General features: G+C 36.5%; 1 protein-coding gene across 5 annotated transcripts in view; it reads right to left on the bottom strand.

Annotated features, from left to right (window-relative positions):
• ZFAND4 (zinc finger AN1-type containing 4) overlaps positions 1-20,491 on the bottom strand; it is an 88,641-nt gene that overhangs the window by 5,463 nt on the left and 62,687 nt on the right. For all 5 annotated transcript variants that reach the window (XM_027062552.2, XM_015087914.3, XM_015087897.3 and 2 more), the window contains 3 exons: positions 13,923-14,070; positions 2,720-3,895; positions 1,948-2,002 (listed from right to left, as the gene is read on the bottom strand). In XM_027062552.2, the coding sequence (XP_026918353.1) occupies positions 1,948-2,002; positions 2,720-3,895; positions 13,923-14,070 (1,379 nt within the window). The remainder of the gene's footprint in view (positions 1-1,947; positions 2,003-2,719; positions 3,896-13,922; positions 14,071-20,491) is intronic.

The raw sequence follows: 20,491 nt of genomic DNA, 5'->3' as shown, positions 1-20,491 counted from the left end.
GATTTATTGGACACAATACCATAGGCACAGGCAACAAAGGAAAACACCAACAACATGGACTGCATGAAAATTAAAAACTATTGTGCATCAAAAGACACTATCAGTAGAATAAAAAAGGGAGAAATATTTAGAAGAAAATATTTGCCAATCACATATCTGATAAAGAGACCAGTATCCAGAATGAGAACACCTAAAACTCAGCAACAAAAAATGAAACAACCCAACTTAAAAATGGGCAACATATTTGAACAGACATTTCTCCGAAGAAGATGTACAAATGGCTAAGCACATAAAAATATACTCAACATCACTAATCATCAGGGAAATGCAAACCAAAACCACAGTGAGATACTACCTCATACCTATTGGGATGTCAATTATCAAAAACAAACAAACAAACAAGCAAAACAGAAGATAACAAGTGTTGGTAAGAATATGGAGAAACTGGAAACCTAATACACTGTTGGTGGTAATGTAAAATAGTGCAGCCACTATGGAAAACTGTATGGCAGTTACTCAAAAAATTAAAAATTGAATAAACATGTGAGCCAGCAATTCCACTTCTGAGTATATACTCGAAAAAATTAAAAGCAGGGTCTCAAAGAGATATTGGGGCACCCATGTTCATAACAGCAGTATTCACAAGAGCTGAAATGTGGAAGCAACACAAGTCTCCATCCACAAATACATGGATAAGCAAAATGCTGTATATACATACAATGAAATATTATTCAGTCTTAAAAAGTATGGAAACTCTGACACATGCTACAATATGGATGCACCTTGGGGACACAATGCTAAGTGAAGTAAGGTACACACAAAAAAACAAATGCTGTATGATTCCACTTATATGAGGTACTTCAAGGAATTAGAATTAGACAGAAAATAGAATCATGGCTGCTAGAGGCTGGGGTGAGCGGGCGGGGGGATGAGGACTTAGTGATTAATGGGTACAAGTTTTCAAGATAAAAAGAATTCTGGAGATGGATGGTGGTGATGGTTGCCCAACAATGTGAATGTTTTATATAATGGCATTGAGTTATACACTTAAAAATGGTTAAGATGGTAAATTTTATGTTTTGTATATTTTACCACAATTAAAAAATTGAAAAAACATGGATATAATAACACTTTAAAATTGAAAAAACATGGATATATTAAGACTTTAAAACTCTGGGCCTTATGTAGAAGTGAAAAATAAACCCTAAGTACTCTTTAAAGGCATAAAACTCATGTGACAACCATAATATATATTACATTGGTTGTGACATCAGTTTTATATACTTTCATATAAAGTATCCTTTAGAACCCTGAGGCTAGAAAGGTGGTACATCTTTGGTAATGAGCTCCCACCCCTAGTCTGAGTCTAAAATCTCAAAAGATGATGATCATAATGGCTTCCTTGGAGATTAGGACTGGCCAGTGCACCTTTAAGGTGTTATTGGCAGAAAGGAGTGCCAATGTTGTAGCTACTTCTGCTACTGTGCTTTGGAAAGGGCTGATTCAAGGACCGTCTTTTTCTTTTATCCAGAAATAATCAGTTCATCAAAAGGAGCTCTTCCTACTCTCCTTCATATTGGATTATGATGTCAAGAAACACCTCTCTAGGATACTTTTTCGAAACCCAACCAGCAGCCCAGCATGGCTCTAGAGTGGCCAGTGACAGAGGGTTGTGGAATTACACATTTATTCTTCATCCTTCCTGTCTTTTCACTTAGACTATATCTTTCCCCAGGCAACAGAGACCTCAATTTCAATTTTTGTTTTATTCTTCAAGTATGTTCTACAGTCAGTTCTAATAGCCATTTTCCTCAGTGGAACAAAGTTTAGGGAGAGTTTACTCCATACATACCACAAAGAACCTTCCTCTTATTTCTCTCTGAAAAAAACAGTATGCATAATGAAGTGATTGTTAGGCTTATATTTTCACAATTATCTGTAGCTTACCTACTCTTTTCCCTGCTGCTGTGTTATTTCCATTCATTCCAATGCCACGGGCAGACTATAATCAAAACACAAAACATCTACAGAGGTAAGTTAATGGAGAACAGAAGAAAAGATCACTAAACATGAAATACTTGTATTTTATTATGGAAATGCTGTTGGGCTTTCATTTAATTAAATTAATTTGGCATCTGATTCTCACATGCAGCAATACTGTATGTATTTTTCTTTAAGAGAAGAAAATTTGATGGTGTAAATAAAAGTTCTTGTATGGAAACAATTAAAAATATTTAGCGTTAGGGGCACCTGGGTGGCTCAGTCAGTTAACTGTCCAACTTCGGCTCAGGTTATGATCTCACAGTTTGTGAGTCCAAGCCCCACGTCGGGCTCTGTGCTGACAGCTCAGAGCGTGAAGCCTGTTTTAGATTCTGTGTCTCTCTCCCTCTGCCTCTCCCCCACTTATGCTTAGTCTCTCTCTCTCTCTCTCAAAATAAATAAACATTAAAATTTTTAAAAAATATTTAGTGTTAAAAATAGATGATAAATTGTTGCACAAAATTATTTTTCAAATTACAATTCTCAATTTAGGGCCAACACCTTATTTAAAATTCAACTATCAAAAAGATTCTCTACCAACTAGATTAACATTTTAAGAGAAACTTATAAAAAGAATTCAACCTTCGGTCTCCTCCCTTAAGTAAACAAAAAACAAACATGTAATATGATGAATAACTACAAGGTTAACTAGTAGAACATATTGCAAACAAATACTTACTAGAAAAAAATCTGTAGGTTCTAACAGGGGAGAATTTTTCCTAAAGCTTTCTTCCTGAGAATGCTGGAGACTTGTAGACAGCCCCATTCCAGAGGTCCGAATCCTGCCTGCCCCACGCATGCTCTGTAAGCTATCTCTGCTTGCACTCCGGGCCAGCGAAGCAAGAAAACCTATATTGTTTACACAACCAACAGGCTCTTTGGAAGCCTTGTTTGCCATTTCTGTGATATCCCGTGCCTCAACTTTAGAAATAACATCAGCTCTTTTCCCAGGTGAATCAACTTTAACAGCACGAAAGCGAGTAGTCCTAGAGAAAGAAGAATCAGTTATATTTCGAACATCTAGCGACCGAAGCACATTTTGTGAAGCAGAAGACTGGAGGTTCCCAGACTCAAAACATTTGGACTGTCTCTGTGGTTTCACCAGAGAATTATGGAGTGACATTGGTGTAGAACAGCGAAGAGGTGACAAGAGTCTATTCTTGTGAGGACTTAATTCATGGTGGTCGAGAACTGTAGTTTCTACTGATTCACTGCTCAATATTCTTGCAACATGTTTAAGATGCTGTTCTGCAGCTTTCAACCCTTTATCATCATTACAGAGTAAGAACTCTGGATTTACCTTCTGTGTACCTTCTAAGCCAATGCTCTGTTCATCGGTGTTTCCTTCCGTAAATAAAGCAAATGAACCCACTTCAGGTGGAAGTGATTCTTCAGTTACACATTCTTCTGAAGTTGGAAATAAGGTAGTGTCATCCTCTTTATTGGATGACAAATTTCCTGAAAAGTGTTTCGTCTGCCTAGGCAGGAATGATCCAAGATGGAGAACAGAATCAGCAAGCTCCTTGTCATTTTCCAACTCGGTATGGGGTATCTGAGGTGGTAGTTTGATGCTACCATTGGAATGAGACAGTGCATTCATCTCCCAGTTATCCTCTTCCTTAAGAAAATCGCTAGCAATAGATGATATGGGTCTATCAGTGGGGGGCACAGTTGCCAAACTTGAAACGGCATTGCTGGAAGTTTCAGGTAGACATGCATTCCTAGCAGAAGGTAAACAAGACTGCCCAATGTGGGGGAGAACCCTTAACAATCTGTGGCGAGCAGCTGCCGTGGAACTACCAGAAGGTCGAGGAGCTATAGGTGGACGAGGTTTTACCTTGACAGCTTTCTTAGGCTAAAAAAAAGAGTGAATATATAATTCCTTACAGTCATTTTTGTCTACCCATTAACAAAAATTAATGAAGGAGGAAAATGTTATTTACTGCAGCACTGGCATTTTGATTACCTCAATCTAAAACGTCTTAAAAGGTTAAAATCTGAAGTTTAAAACTGAGATGAATTTTGCTCTCTTCCTCCACGGAGTATAATTTTCTGAAAACATTAAAAATAATTTTATTTATCTTCCTCACTACTGATTATTTTCCAGAGTTTTGCTGAGAAGAAAATTCACTGAGTATACTAGATATATTACTCACCTATTTTAGGCCCCCAACAATTTTTCCTAGTAAGATGAGTGTCAGCTACATAGGCACTACAGAAAAGAGTTAACAGGCCTACACTGCTATCCTTGAAAAGGCCTGCCTTCCAGGATGGCCCTTGGCTAGCTTCTGGGAACTTGTATTTCAAGAGGGTTCCCACCACCCTAACAGAAAAGGTGCATAACTTGTTTGTGCAAGCACTATGGTTTATGCTAAACACTGGCTTTCCTTCTGGGTGTCTGGCCTTTTGGTACATGCTAGACAGAGGGTGCCTACATGAACTGCCCCAAATAAAACCCCTGGGCACAGACTCTCTAATAACCTTCCCTGGCAGATAATAATATTCCATATGTACTGACACAGCTCATTGACAGAGGGATAAAGCATGTCCTATGAGACTCCACTGGGAACGGGATTCTGGGAAGCTTATGCTTGGTTTTCTCTGGACTTGAGCCATAAGCCTTTCCCCTTTGATGATTTTACTTTGTACCCTCTTGCTGTAATAAATCTTATCCATGAATCCAACTATATGCTGGTCCTGTGAGTCTTCCTACCAAATCATCAAACTGCAGAGTGGTCTAGGGGTCCTCAATATAGTAAGTTTTAATAAAAGTATCACAACAATTTATGATGTTATGGATAAACTTAAAAATGGAAGGATAAAGAAGCAACCTAAATGCCCATCAATAGATAAATGGATAAAGAAGATGTGCGATGTATGTATAATGGAATATTACTCGGGCATAAAAAGAATGAAATCTTGTCATTTGTGACAATACACATAGACTTTGAGATATCATGCTAAGTAAACTAAGTCAGAAAAAGTGAAATACAACATGATTTACTTACATATGGAATTTAAAAAATAAAACTAACAGAAAAAGCAGAAACAGATCCATAAATTTAGAGACCAAACTGGCATTTGCCAGAGGGAGAGAGGTAGGGGAATAGGCAAAAGGGGATGAAGAGGAGTGGGAGATACAGGTTTCCAGAATGACTAAGTCATGAGGATAAAAGGTACAGCACAGGGAATACAGTCAATAGCGTTCTGGGGTGACAGATGGTAGCTGCACTTGTGGTGAGCATAACAGCAGAATATACAGAGCTGTGCAATCACTATGCCATACACCTGAAACTAATGTAACATTGTGTGTCAACTATATTTCAATTTTAAAAAAAAGTTAATGGAGAGATAAAGAAAGCAAACTAAGGGGCACCTGGGTGGCTCAGTCGGTTAAGCGGCCGACTTCGGCTCAGGTCATGATCTCGTGGTCTGTGAGTTCGAGCCCTGTGTCGGGCTCTGTGCTGATAGCTCACAGCCTGGAGCCTGTTTCAGATTCTGTGTCTCCCTCTCTCTCTCTCTCTCTCTCTCTGACCCTCCCCCATTCATGCTCTCTCTCTGTCTCAAAAATAAATAAACGTTAAAAAAAAAATAAAAAAAAAGAAAGCAAAATAAGTTCATTGATTATAATAAGAGTCAAAAGATATCTCTCAAAAATGGAAAATAAAAGAATAGAAGGTTAAGTAAGGAAAAAGCAGATAAAGGACATGATAATAAATATTAATCTAAAGTTAAACAATAGATGGGGCACCTGGGTGGCTCAGTTGGTTTAAGTGTCTGACTTTGGCCCAGGTCATGATCTCAGAGTTCGTGAGTTCAAGCTCCGCATTGGGCTCTGTGCTAACAGCTCAGAGCCTGGAGCCTGCTTTGGATTCTGTGTTTCCCTCTGTCTCTGCCCCTGCCCCTTCCCTGCCCATGCTCTGTCTCTGTCTCTCTCTCCCTCAAAAAAAAAAAATAAACATTAAAAAAAATTTTTTTAATAAAGTTAAACAATAGAACAAAAGGCTTCTGAAGTACCAAAAAGTACACACTCATACACACACACATCCATACATACACAAAAGAAAAGAGACCATTAGAATACTGTAAATATATCAAAATAAGACATTTGAGACCATATATGAAAGTCATACTGCTAAATATAAATGTGATTAAGTTACCTACTTTTTTAAATTTCAAACTGGTTCACAAAGCAAAAAGCCAACTCTATAATGTATATAAAAGATATACCAAAAAGTAATTTAAAAGTTAACTTTGGGGCGCCTGGGTGGCTCAGTTGGTTAAGCGGCCAACTTCGGCTCAGGTCATGATTTCGCAGTCTGTGAGTTCGAGCCCCGCGTTGGGCTCTGTGCTGACAGCTCAGAGCCTGGAGCCTGTTTCAGACTCTGTGTCTCCCTCTCTCTGACCCTCCCCCGTTCATGCTCTGTCTCTCTCTGTCTCAAAAAAAATAAATAAACGTTAAAAAAAATTAAAAAAAAAAATAAAAGTTAACTTTGATTTTTAAAATTTTTAAAGATTTTATTTTTATGTAATCTCTACATCTAACGAGGGTAAGCTCTTAATCTTGAGGTTGTGAGTTCGAATCCCACAATGAGGGTAAAGATTACTTGGAGAAAAAAAAAAGTGTGCCTAAAAGTGAATTCTAAAAGACATGGGAAAAGGTATACCAAGTAAATGAAGACAGTAAGTTATCAAGGGTTATGGGCCTGATATCTGGCAAGGAAAATTTAAGCTGAAAGGGATGGAACACTTTATAACAGCTGCAGTAAGCAGTATAATTAAAATGTAACCGTGTAGGGGCGCCTGGGTGGCTCAGTCGGTTAAGCGTCCAAATTCTGCTCAGGTCATGATCTCGAGGTCGTTGAGTTCAAGCTCTGCATTGGGCTCTGTGCTGACAGGTTGGAGCCTGGAGCCTGCTTCGATTCTGTCTTTCTATTTGTCTGTCTGTCTGTCTCTCTCTCTCTTGCTCTCTGCCCCTCCCCCACTTGTACTCTGTCTCTTTTTCTCTCTCACTCAAAAATAAACATTAAGAAATCTTTTTTTAATAAATAAAATAAAGTTTATGAAACGGTAACACAAGTACCTTCTTAAAGCAAAACACTATGGAAGATGAAAAAGGAAATACACCAATGTCCACCAATAATGGACTCTCAGGTATCATTATTTTTATCAAAGAAACATTAAGCTGACCAAAACAAAGGAAATGGGGAATCCAAACAACTGACCAATAAGGTCCATCTTATAGTTATCTATCAAACTTTTACCCTGATGATAGAGAATGAATCATCTTCTGAAGTATACATGGAATATTCATGCAGAGTGATATTAGATCACAAATAATCAGGTTTTATTAAGTAGAAATATAAGCAACATTATCTGATTTCCATAAAATCATTGTTTTTAATTTCAATAAAACTAGAAATCAAAAACAATGACAAAGCAAAAAGCTTCTCTCACCAGGAATTTTTCTGAATGCTATTAAACAACTCTTGGATAAAAGGGGAATATCAACTAAAATTGCAAATTTTCTTTAAAAAAAGTAAAATTACTGCAAACTGACATGTGCCTCCTGATGTTTTGCACTGAGAATAATGCATCATATAAGTAATATTCCTGCCAACAATGTTTAACCTGCATCCAATCATGATTGAAACAATCAGACAAATTTAAACTGAAGATATTCCACTGGGACAAAGAGAAATTAGAATATAGATGACAGAATGTATATCAATGATAAATCATGTGTATGGTAACTGTATTGTGGTTATGTAGGAGAAGACCCTTGTTCTGCAGAGATATATGCAGAATGAAGTATTTAGGGGGAAATGGTATCTGCAACTAATTCCCAAATGGAATGGTGAAAAAATAGGGAGAAAGCAAATGTGAAAAAATGTTAATTGATGGGTCAAGCTAAAGTGCCTATGCAGGTCTGCTGTGCTACTCTTACCACATTTCTGAAAGACTGAACATTTTTCAAAACACAAAAGGTAAAATAAGTATTCAGACAAATGCTGAGAGAATCCACTGTTAGAAACCTTTACTAAATGAAAAGAAGTACTAAAAGAAATGATTCAGAAGGAAAATAATCCTTGAAGGAAGCATGTAATTGCAGGAAAGAATAAAGAGCAACTGAAAAGGTAAATATTCAGCGATGTTGCAGGATATAAAATCAACATGCAGAAATCTGTTGCATTTCTATACACCAATAACAAAGAAGCAGAAAAGGAAACCAAGAAATCAATCCCATTTACAACTGTACCAAAACCAAGAAGCTACCTAAGAATAAACCTAACTACACATGAAAAGATGCTCAACATCACTCATCATCAGGGAACTACAAATCAAACCACAATGAGATACCACCTCACACCTTTCAGAATGGCTAAAAGTTAACAACTCAGGCAACAGATGTTGGCGAGGATGTGAAGAAAGAGGAACTCTTTTGCACTGCTGATGGGAATGCAAACTGGTGCAGCCACTCTGGAAAATAATATGAAGATTCCTCAAAAAATTAAAAATAGAACTACCCTACAACCTAGCAACTGGCCTACTAGGTATTTATCCAAAGGATACAAAAATGCTGATTTGAAGGGGCACATGCACCCCAATGTTTATAGCCACACTACCGACAATAGTCAAAGTATGGAAAGAGCCCAAATGTCCATCAACAGATAAATGGATAAAGAAGATACGGTAGGTATATATATATACAACGGAGTATTACTTGGCAGTCAAAAGGAATGAAATCTTGACATTTGCAACAAGATGGATGGAACTAGAGGGTATTATCCTAAGCATAAAAAGTCAGAGAAAGACAAATATATGATTTCACTCATTTAAGAGTGAATTTAAGAAACAAAACAGATGAACATAGGGGAAGGGAAGCAAAACTAAGATAAAAATGGAGAGGGAGACAAACCATAAGAGACTCTGTTTAAATACAGAGAACAAACTGAGGGTTGCTGGCAGGGGTGCTGGGTGTGGGGGATGGGCATTACAGAGGGCACTTGTTGGGATGAGCACAGGGTTTTATATGTAAGTGATGAATCACTAAATTCTATTCCTGAAATTATTACTATACTATGCATTAACTAACTTGGATTCAAATAAAAATTTAAAAAATAAAAATAAAGAATAAACCCAACTAAAAAGGTAAAAGATCTGTACTCTGAAAACTATAGAAGACTTACAAAAGAAATTGAAGAGGACACATGGGGCACCTGGGTGGCTCAGTCGGTTAAGCACCCAACTGTTGATTTTCATTCCTGTCATGATCTCATGGTTTATGGGATCAAGTTGGGCTCTGTGCTGACTGCAAAGACCCTGCTTAGGATTCTCTCCCCATCTCTCTGTCCCTCCCACACATGCTTTCTCTCTTAAAATAAATAAACATTAAAAGAAAAAAGAGGACACAAAGAAATGGAAAACCATTCTCTACTCACAGGTTGGAAGAACAAACATCATTAAAATGTCTATACTACCCAAAGCAATCTACACGTTTAATGCAATCATCAAAATACCACCAGAATCTTTTGCAGAGATAAAACAAACAATCCTAAAATTTGGATGGGACCACAAAAGACCCTGAATAGCCAAAGCAATCCTGAAAAACAAAAAACTGGAGGCATCACAGTTCTGAACCTCAAGCTATATTACAAAGCTGTAGTAATCAAGACAGCATGGTACTGGCACAAAAACAGGCATACAAATCAATGGAACAGAACAGAAAATCCCAGAAATGGACCCACAACTGCATGGTCAACTAATCTTTGACAAAGTTGGAAAGGATATCTGATGGAAAAAAAAGACAGTCTCTTCAACAAATGGTGTTGGGAAAACTGGATAACAACTTACAGAAGAATAAAACTAGGCCACGTTCTTACACCATATACAAAAATAAATTCAAAATGGATGAAAGACCTAAATGTGTGACAGGAAACCATCAAAATCCTAGAGGAGCAAATGGCAAGATTTCATTGACCTCTTTGAACTTGGCTGTAGAAACTTCTTACTGGGCACATCTCCAGAGGCAAGCAAAAACTATTAGGACTTCATCAAGATAAAAAGCTTCTTTACAGGGAAGGAAACAATCAACAAAACAAAAAGGCAACCTACAGAATGGGAGAAGATACTTGCAAATGAGATATCAGATAATGGGGTAGTATCCAAAATCTATAAAGAACTTACCAAACTCAACACTCAAAAAACAAACAACCCAGTTAAGAAATGGGCAGAAGACATGAACAGACATTTCTCCAAAGACATACAAATGGCTAACAGACACATGAAAAGATGCTCAACATCACTCATCATCAGGTTAATACAAATTAAAACCATGATGAGATACCACCATACATCTGTCAGATGGCTAAAATTAACAACACAAGAAACAACAGGTATTGGTGAGGATGCCGAGAAAGAGGAACCCACTTGCATTGTTGGTGGGAATGCAAACTGGTGCAGCCACTCTGGAAAACAGTATGGAGGTTCCTCAGAAAGTTAAAGATAGAACTACCCTGTGACCCAGCAATTGCACTATTAGGTATTTATCCAAAGGATACAAAAATACTGATTCAAAGGGGCATATGCACCCCCATCTTTATAGCAGCACTATCAACAATAGCCAAAGTATGGAAAGAGACCAAATGTCCATTGACTGATGGATAAAGAAGATGTGATATATGTATACAATGGAATACTACTCAGCCATCAAAAATAATGAAATCCTGCCATTTACAATGATGTGGGATGGAACTAGAGTGTATTATGCTAAATGAAATAAGTCAGGTAGAGAAAGAAAAATACCATATGATTTCATTCATATGTGGAATTTAAGAAAGCAGATGACCATAGGGGAAGGGAAGGAAAATAAAATAAGATAAAAACAGAGATGGAGGTAAACCATAAGAGACCCTTAACTATAGAGAACAAACTGAGGGTTGCTGGAGAGGAGGGGAGTGGGACACGAGCCAGATGGGTGATGGACATTAAGAAGAGTGCTTGTGATAAGCACTGAGTGTTATATGTGTTACATGTAAGTAGAATCACTAAATTTTACTCCTGAAACCAATCCTACACTGTATGTTAACTAACTTAAATTTAATAAAATCTTGGAAGAAAAATAAAACTTCAAAAAATAAAAAATAAAACTTGGTTGTAAAATAATACGAATATACATAACACTAGTGAACTGTATGAAACTTAAAAATGTACATTTTTACCACAATTTAAAACAATTAAAAAATTTTAATTATAAAATCTATGTGTGGATAAGTGGGTGTTCACTGTAAAATTCTTCCAACTTTGCTGCATGTTAGAAAAAAATTACAGACCAATTCCCCGGATAAACAAGACTCCTAAATACAACATTAGCAAATTAAAGATAAAGATATAAAAAGAAAAATTCATCACAACCAAGAGTAGTTCATTCTAAGAATATAAGAATGATTTCACATTAAAAAAACAAATTCACCATATTATCAGAAGATTTTTATTTAGTGCAAAATGATTTTCAATGTCTCTTTGACTCATCAATTACTTAGAAGTGTGTTATTTCCAAAATATTCGACTTTCCAGATATCTGTTATTGATTCTTTACTTTATTCCATTAGAGTAAGAACTTTTTGTATAATTTGAATATTTTAAAATTCATTGGGACTTGTGTGACAGCACACAATATGGTTCTGAGTGCACTGAACAAGAATGTGTACCCTGCTGTTCTTTGATGCAGCATTCTATAAATGTCAATTGGGGCAGGTAGGCTGATAGTGTTGTTCAAGTCTTACATCCTCTCTGATTTTTCCATCTTTTCCACCAGTTTTTTGAGAGTGTGTGGAATTCTTCTAAAATAACTATGGATTTGTCTATTTCTCTTTGTAGTTTTTGCTTTATGTATTTGAAGTTCTGTTATTAGGTGCGTAAAAATTTAAGATTGTGAGGAAAGATTTTTTTCAATACAGCTAGATCAACTGTTCTCCATCTAAAAAAAATTATCTTTTCCCTACTTCACATTATGTTTTTTATTGTTTTTTAATGTTCATTTATTTTTTGAGAGAGAGAAAGAGTGTGAGCAGGGGAGAGGCAGAGAGACAGGGAGACACAGAATCCAACATAGGCTCCAGATTCTGAGCTATCAGGACACAGCCTGAAGAGGGGCTCGAACTCATAAACTATGAGATCATAGTTGGTCACTTAACTGACTGAGCCACCCAGGTGCCCCCACATTATACTTTTTTTAAAAAGGATGGACCATATACCTAAATGAGAAAGGAATAATTACAGAACTTTTCCAAAACTGTTTGGCATTGTGACTAAAGCTACACATATACTCTGCAAGTCCATTCCTAGGCTTATAACCCAAATAAAATAATGCATATGTCCACCAAAAACATGTATAAGAATGTCCACAGCATCTCTACTGTTGAAAGGCAAACACTAGAAAAAACCCAACGTGTCAAAAAGAGGAGAGAAACAAACTGAAGTAGTCATACAACGGAATAGTACAAAGCAGTAAAAAAGAAAGAACTGATACTCACAACATGGATGAATTGCAAAAGTGTTATGCTGAGCACAAGAAACCAGATCAAAAATAAAAAAGAGGGGCACCTAGGTGGCTTAGTCGGTTAAGCATCCAACTACTGATTTTGGCTAAGGTCATAATCTCACAGGCATGAGATCAAGCCCCATGTCAGGCTCCAGGCAGAGTGTGGATCCTGCTAAAAATTTTCTCTCTCTTTCTCCCTCTCTCTGCCCCTCCCCCGCTCCTGCTCTCTCCCAAAATAAATAAACATTAAAAGTCTATTCTATATGATTTCATTTATACAAAGTTCAACAACTAGAAAACTAATTTATGGTGACACATATAAGAATAGTAGTTATTTCTGGAAGTAGGGAAAGGTTATGAGAAAATCTGGAGAGAAAGATAGGTCTTATGTTAATCTAGGTTGTACCTACCTGAGTATATATAAATGTAAAAATTCATCAAGCTATACATTAAAGATTTTTAAACCTTATTATATGTATATATTTCAAGAAAGAAAAAGGGATGGGCTATTAATACAGTGAAAAGCAAAGTAATAGAGTAGTGATATATATATATATATGTATGTATATGTGTGTATGCGCGCGCGCGTGTGTGTGTGTGTGTGTGTGTATAGCAAGGACTTATATCTAGAATATATAAACATCTAAAAAAAAGTCAGTAAGTAAAAACATAACACTCAATAGAAAAATACCCAAGAAATCTGAATGGGCATTTTATAAAAAGGGATATCCAAATATCCATAAACATGTGAAAAGTGCTCAACTTCATTAGTCAAAGAAATGTAAATTAAAACCACAATGTGAGGCCACTACACATCAACCAGAATGACAAAAAGAAAAAAAGAAGGATCATGCCAAATGCTGGTAAGAATATGTGCAACTCTCATTCACTACCAGGAAGAATGCTAATTGGTTCAATTACTTTGGAATCACTTTGGAAAACTGACAGTATCCAGTAAAGCTGAACATAGGTATATTCTTTATCAAAACCAAAATAGGAGAGATATCCATAATAAGCAAATATTAACAGAGCATTTCAAAAAGTAACTATGGGAAGATTGAGATTAGGCTATTTTCTATTATCCTTCTTAGCCCAGACCTCTGAAATTTAAAAAAAAAACATGAATTAGTTTAAGTGCAGCATATCATAGTAAATGTATTGGTGGCCTAAAAAAAACAATTCATTGCTTTTAATATCTCAATAAATAACTGAGGCCAGAAACTTGAAATGAGTAGTATTTTATCAATAATTTGTTTTCACAATTACCCACAGACCTCAACGCTGTGAGCCCCACAGGGATAAACTAGAGAAAAGCCTGGCCAAATGCCGACAGCTTCACCTTTTTGCTGAGATTCATGCTCTCCATCTTAGCCTTCAGCAGCTTCATCTTATTCATAGTTATTGAATTTTCAATGATCTGTTGCCCAGAAGGAGAAGGCTCACTTTCTTCATCTTCATCAGTATACAGATTATACACAGAACCACCACTGCAAAGAAAACAATAATTACTATTGAGATGTGTCTGATTCCTGCCCAATGACTAAAAATGCTTTATGTGCAGTAGAAACTACAGATGCTGCTAATGACAGATGAGTAAATCTTGTCAATGTAAATTCAAGGCAAATGTATTTCAAACAATGTACTTCTTCGAAAAAAAATTAAATAGGGTGAAATATCATGATCCAGCATTACTGAAAATCTAGCACAGCTAAGCTTTTCTGAAGTCAGTATACAACAAGTGAAGGTCTTCTGGCACCTGTATCTACTCCCACAAGAGCAAACTCCATTTCCACAAAACTGCACTGATTTCATTTTATCAGCCAAAGCTGATCATCTTGAAACCTAGACCAAAGGATGATCCGAATTCCATTAACCATAATGAAAAACAAATTAATACACCAAAGTCCAGATTTTTAAATTCATCCCGAGAGGATTTTCACTAAAAAAGGAACACACATTGTTGTCTTCAGAAAATATCTGTTTTAAAGAACAATGAAAAAATAAGAATGACTTAATATTTTTCTCAGTATTTGGAAATATAACCACCTAGAACAGCATATATTTTAAAATGAAAAAAAGAAACTCTGGTCAAGTCATAACACAAATTATTAAACATGTAAAACATCTGAACTACTGACCACTCACCATGACATTTATTCATAACGTAATTATTATTTGGAGCCCCATCTCTTTGACTGCATAATATAATGGCACTTGTCACACTATCCTCATAGTTATACTTATATGTCTATCTTTCCCTCTCACTCCCCACTATGTAAGCAAGGTGAAAGCAGATATTAGGCCTTGTTCACCTTCCTAGTCTCAGTGCCTAGCGCAGTGCTTGACACATAGCCAATAAATATTTGTTGAACTGAACACAAACATTAGTGAAATTTCATTCAGCTTTTTCAATAAAGCAAAATTACAATGATAAGGGTTTGGGAAAAACACAAGCTCAGCATATTTGTGGAATGACTAAGATTTTAAATAGAGAAGATTAAGAATGTGTATTGGTCAGGGTGCCTGGGTAGCTCAGTCAGTTAAGCGTCCGACTTCGGCTCAGGTCATGATCTGACAGTTTGTGAGTTCGAGCCCCACGTCAGGCTCTGTGCTGACAGCTCAGAGCCTGGAACCTGCTTCGCATTCTGTGTCTCCTTCTCTCTCTGCCCCTCCCCCACTTGTGTTCTGTCTCTGTCTCTCAAAAATAAATGTTAAAAAATATAAAAAAAAAAAAATTAAAAAAAAAAAGAATGTGTATTGATCACCATGCCTGATTTACCTATAGGAAAACTAAAGTATGTATCTTAGCTAAAAAAGTATGAGGGTTAACAAAATTTCCTGTTCTATATGGTTTTAAGAAATGGAAACAATTTAGGATGGCCTTAAAAATAAGGGCACATTCCCTAACACTTCACAAACACATACTCCACCACATAAAGGCAAAGTCAAGAATGGAAAGCCCCTTTCTTAAAACTTTACATAGTGACAATGACGACATTTTGAAAACATGGATTAATTACATGCACAGCAGGTATGGGTAGCAGAAGGAAGGATGGTGGGAATAGCTCTCCATAAGCAATTTAGTCCCTAGTGTTTGACCTGTGACCATCACTTCTCCCTACTGCAGATGCCACAGTATGAAAACTGCCACAATGGGAACAACACTAAATTAACACTGCTATCATTTACTGAACGCTACTCCACCAGACTCTTTCTCCATGTCATTTCTAATCCTCACAAAACTATATATGGTGATATCATATCTCATTTTATAAATGAAGAAGCTGCAGTTCAGAGAGGTTTTACTAAATGGTAGACTTAACATTCAAATCCCCTGGTTCCAAAACCTATTATTTATACTATTTCCTGTTGCTTCTTCAGGCACCAAACAACAGACCTTACTGCATCATGCTGTGAACCCCCAAAAGTGAACAGAACTTACAACACGTGAGGGCTCTTGTCTCGAAGTTAACTATACCTGAAAAGGCGGAAGGAGTGAAGATTTTTGCCAGTGCACCCTTGGAGACGGAAGAAATGACTCAAGTATATTCTATCCTTGGTCATCTTGCAGTATTTTAAGTGCTCTGTCATACATTCTATGGTTATTTTAACTTTAAGTACCCATACTGAATACTGACACAGGTTTCTGACTCAACTTTCCTGTCATAAAAAATTGGTCCTTTACTGTTTTCCACAGAGAACACTGTGTCTGTGTTTGCCTGCACACTGTGTACATATATGTATTCTAAAAAGTAGAGTCATGATAACTATTTCATTGGATCCATTTTCAAGTAAAAATACACTTTTAAATTCACCTAATTTTTTTCAAAGAACCACATTACTGTGTTTTCTCTCACAAAGCATAGACTCAGGAGAGCAATGAAAAGCCAATCACAATTTCTTTCAAAATGGAAAAAGGTTACTAGACTAGGATAAGTCATTTATAAATTCAATCTACAAATATCTTTCTTTGTACTTAAAAACTGTAAGTATTTTCTTAAATTTCTAGATATTTTCTTGAATGCTATATTTAACTTTTTCTAAACATTTTAATCTAATATTGTGATTAAAGAATAAAATATTGAACAAATGAATATCTTTCCCAACGTGAATATTGTTCACCCCAAAGCCAAGTCCTCACATGACTTTCACAGACAAGTTACCATTTAATTAAGTCTCGCCTTGCCTCCTTTGATTTCTTCCCACTTAAAAAAGAAGGTGGCATGATTAACTATAAAGATTTAAGACTCAACACGACTGATACTAGGTTTTCTATCAGAATGAATTCAATTAGCACGCAATTCTCATTGTTTCTTCTTAGAGTAAGAGTTGGCAAACTATGGGCACAGGCCAAATTCAGTCTACCACTTATTCTTGTGCGGTCCACAAAATGGTTTTGACACTTTTAAATAGTTGAAAAAAATCAAAATAACATTTCATAATGTTAAATTATATGAAATTCACATTTGTGTCCACAAATAAAGTTTTACTGGAACACTGCCACACCACTGATCACATATTACAGAAGGCTGCTTTTGTACTACAACGGTAGAGTTGAGTAGCCACAACAGAATTGTATGTGGCTCTCTCACGGCTTGGCACTGTGGCTTGGCACACTACAAATCACAATGGCACAGTCATAATTCAACAGCATTTTGAGTGCCATGTGTATCACTGTACCATGACATTTATACACACACACACACACACACACACACACACACAGGCACAGGCACATACACATACCTAACTTGTCAAAACAAGAGTGGACTTTGAATGCTACAGTTTTTAGGCAGAGTAGAGAATGGATTATTTCACTCAATTAAATGGCAAAGCCCCATGTTTATTATGCAGTGACATTTGGCCATGTTAAAGAAAAACAACTTATTTGGGCATTACCACACTAAGGACTCATCACACTATTCCCAACTTACTGGAAAAGAGTCAGAAAAATCAGAAAATTAAAAATGAAATATTTCGTCAAAGTAGAATTTCTTCACAAAAATAAAAAATGAAAATGAGACTGCACCCAAAGTAAGTTTCTGAGTGGTTTATTTATGAGCTAAGCAAGAAAATCTGTTTGCCAAAAGTGAATTAATTAAATTGGGTTTGATCACAGCAATTGAAGGAATGTGTCCAGAGAAAATAAACTTGTTTAAAGATTACTGCTTTAGCAAGAACAATTTCTTGAAGAACTGACAACAGTCAACTAAAAAATAAAGCAAATGATTTAGATTTCTTTCCCTTGGCTTTTGATGAGTTGACATAAGTTATGAGTACCGTTCAGTTGTTTTTGTTTATCAGGGCATCAATACCAACTTTGAAGTTAGTGAAGAACCAGCCTCTATGAATAGTCTGCATGCAACAACTACAGGTAAGAAGAGGTTCAAACAAATGGCTAAAACAACTTGAAGTGAAGTCTCCTACAATTAATGAAGTAAAAATACGTGTGGAACAGGGGAAAAAAAATTACAAAGTTAATGAAAATGTAAGGTGTTTAGAGACGATGGTTACTCTATTCTTCACCAGCAGGTATTCAGGAGTAAATATTTGAATCTATCATGTGTTACTGAACCAGTACGGTCCACGGTAGTAACCATTTCTGGCTCATGGACTTAACCATAAGTTCAATGTCTTGACAGTAGTTTTATTATGATTCTATTAGCTCAGGACTAACACTGAATTCTTCTGAAGAAGAACCGCCTTTAACTGCTAACATAAAACAAGGAATGCCTTTGAAAATGAGTTTTTGCTGTGGACTTGATAATGTTTCTTACTGAATTCTACCTAAAATCACAAGGTAAAACGTGTTCCTATAAGAAACTCATGCTGCAGTACTGTCATTGTGACAACATCAACATTACTTTGAACCACACATAATGGCATGCTTTCAAAAGTTAAAACAAAGCAAGAACATTCCCACACGAATTTATAGTGGGCATACTTTCTAAATTCCCAGCAGTGCTTTCGTATCTCATTGCAAGTTAAAGGAAATTTCCCTATTTCAAAATCTATTTAAATGAGCGATTGAGGAGCTCCACATATCTTGAAGTGATTAATATGCAATATACTGCCATGCTAAAGGCAAACAGCCAGTGAGCACTGTAATAGAATTCTACAAATGCCTTCAAACAATGAAACATGCTCAATTAAAATCATACATGATATCACTAGTTGGCGATGCCTATCTGTATGAAAAAATTTTTCAAAGATAAAATACATAAAATCTCATTACAGATCCATATTAACAGATGAACTTTTGCAACTAATTTTGCAAATATGATAGATAACACTAGCTTGCAACCTCAAGTAAGATATTACTCCCACAAAAAAAGCATTCAATTCTCTTTAGTGGACCCGAATTACACACACAGACACACACACACACAGACACACACACACACACACACACACGTACTCAATTATTCTTATATTTTGAATTTTGTCAGTAAGAATTTTGTGGAAATTTGTTTTCTCTCTTGTTATGTGTCTACATAGCATCCTTGATTTTATCTCTTGACCTTAAAATCCTAAAACAGTTACTATTTGGTCCTTTATAAAAAATTTTTGCTGCCCCCTATTGTACAATAAGAAAGGCTCCCCTACAATAGTCAAGATAAATGCCATTCAAGGTATAACCAGAAAAAGATTTCTACTCCTCTTTCTCTGTACCCTATTTCTTGTCCAGTTCTGGTAGGTGAGTAGAAAGGAAGAGAAAAATTAAAAAATATCTTGAGAGGAACAATAATACAATTTTAATCGAAATCCTCAGCAACATTTGGGCTATGTCCTTTATAAACAGAAGCTGGCTGAGGAGAAATTGGGATAAAGGAGAAAATGACATTTCTAGCAAATGGTAAAAGATGTACAAAAACATGGCACAAAGGAGACCTGAGAAACTGATGATGACTGGTTGTAAAGAGCCTTACATACTAAGGTAAGGGGCTTAGATTTTCTCCTTTAGGGAAGAGTCAAAAGAGGATGTTCTAAGGAAGGAAACCAAAATAACAGTAAGCTAGCACACGGAGAGACTGGTATGAAAAAATTCTATTCAGGAGCGCCTGGGTGGCTCAGTCAGTTAAGCATCTGACTTCAGCTCAGGTCATGATCTTGCGGTTTGTGAGGTTGAGCCCCATGTCGGGCTCTGTGTTGACAGCTCAGAACCTAAAGCATACTTTGGATTCTGTGTCTCCCTGTCTCTCTGCCCCTCCCCTGCTTGCGCTCTCTCTCAAAAATAAATAAACGTTTTGAAAAAAATTCTATTCATGGTCCAAGTAAGAGATACTGGATTAAGGCTGTAGGCTTCATCTCTCCCTCTTCTATACTTCTGGCCTATATGGTTCTGGTTACTACATGGTTACTACTGTGCTTCGTAGTGCTAACCAGATACTAACAAATTAGAGACAACAGTCAATACCCATTTGTCACAGTCCGCTTTCAAATAAATGATAAGTCTAATCCTTCTTCCACATAACTTGTGGTGGGCAGAATCTAAAGAAATTGCCATGATTGCACCAATCCCTGGTGCTCATACCTAGGACACTCCCCTACGCTTGAGGGTGAACATGACCTAGGACTTGCTTCTAGTCAATAGAATATGTGGCAAAAGGGATTTTTCAGAAATAATTTAGGCCCCAAATCAGTTGATTCTGAGTTAATCAGAAGGGAGCTGAGGGCAACCTCTAACCAAAAGCCAGGGGGAAAAAAGCAAAAAAAAACAACACACAAAAAAAACAAAAAACCCAACACAACAACAACAGGGCCTTCAGTCATACAACTGCCAGGAAATGAATTACGCCAACAACATGAATAAACTGAAAGCAGATTTGCTTCCCTAAATCAAGCCTCTGGATAAAAGCCCATCTTTGCCAACACCCTGATTGCAGCTTTGGGAGACCCAGAGCACAG

This window comes from Acinonyx jubatus, chromosome D2, assembly GCF_027475565.1.
Source record: "Acinonyx jubatus isolate Ajub_Pintada_27869175 chromosome D2, VMU_Ajub_asm_v1.0, whole genome shotgun sequence".
NCBI lineage: Eukaryota > Metazoa > Chordata > Mammalia > Carnivora > Felidae > Acinonyx > Acinonyx jubatus.
The sequence above is the reverse complement of the archived record's forward strand: the minus strand, read 5'-3'. Positions and strand labels throughout refer to the sequence as shown.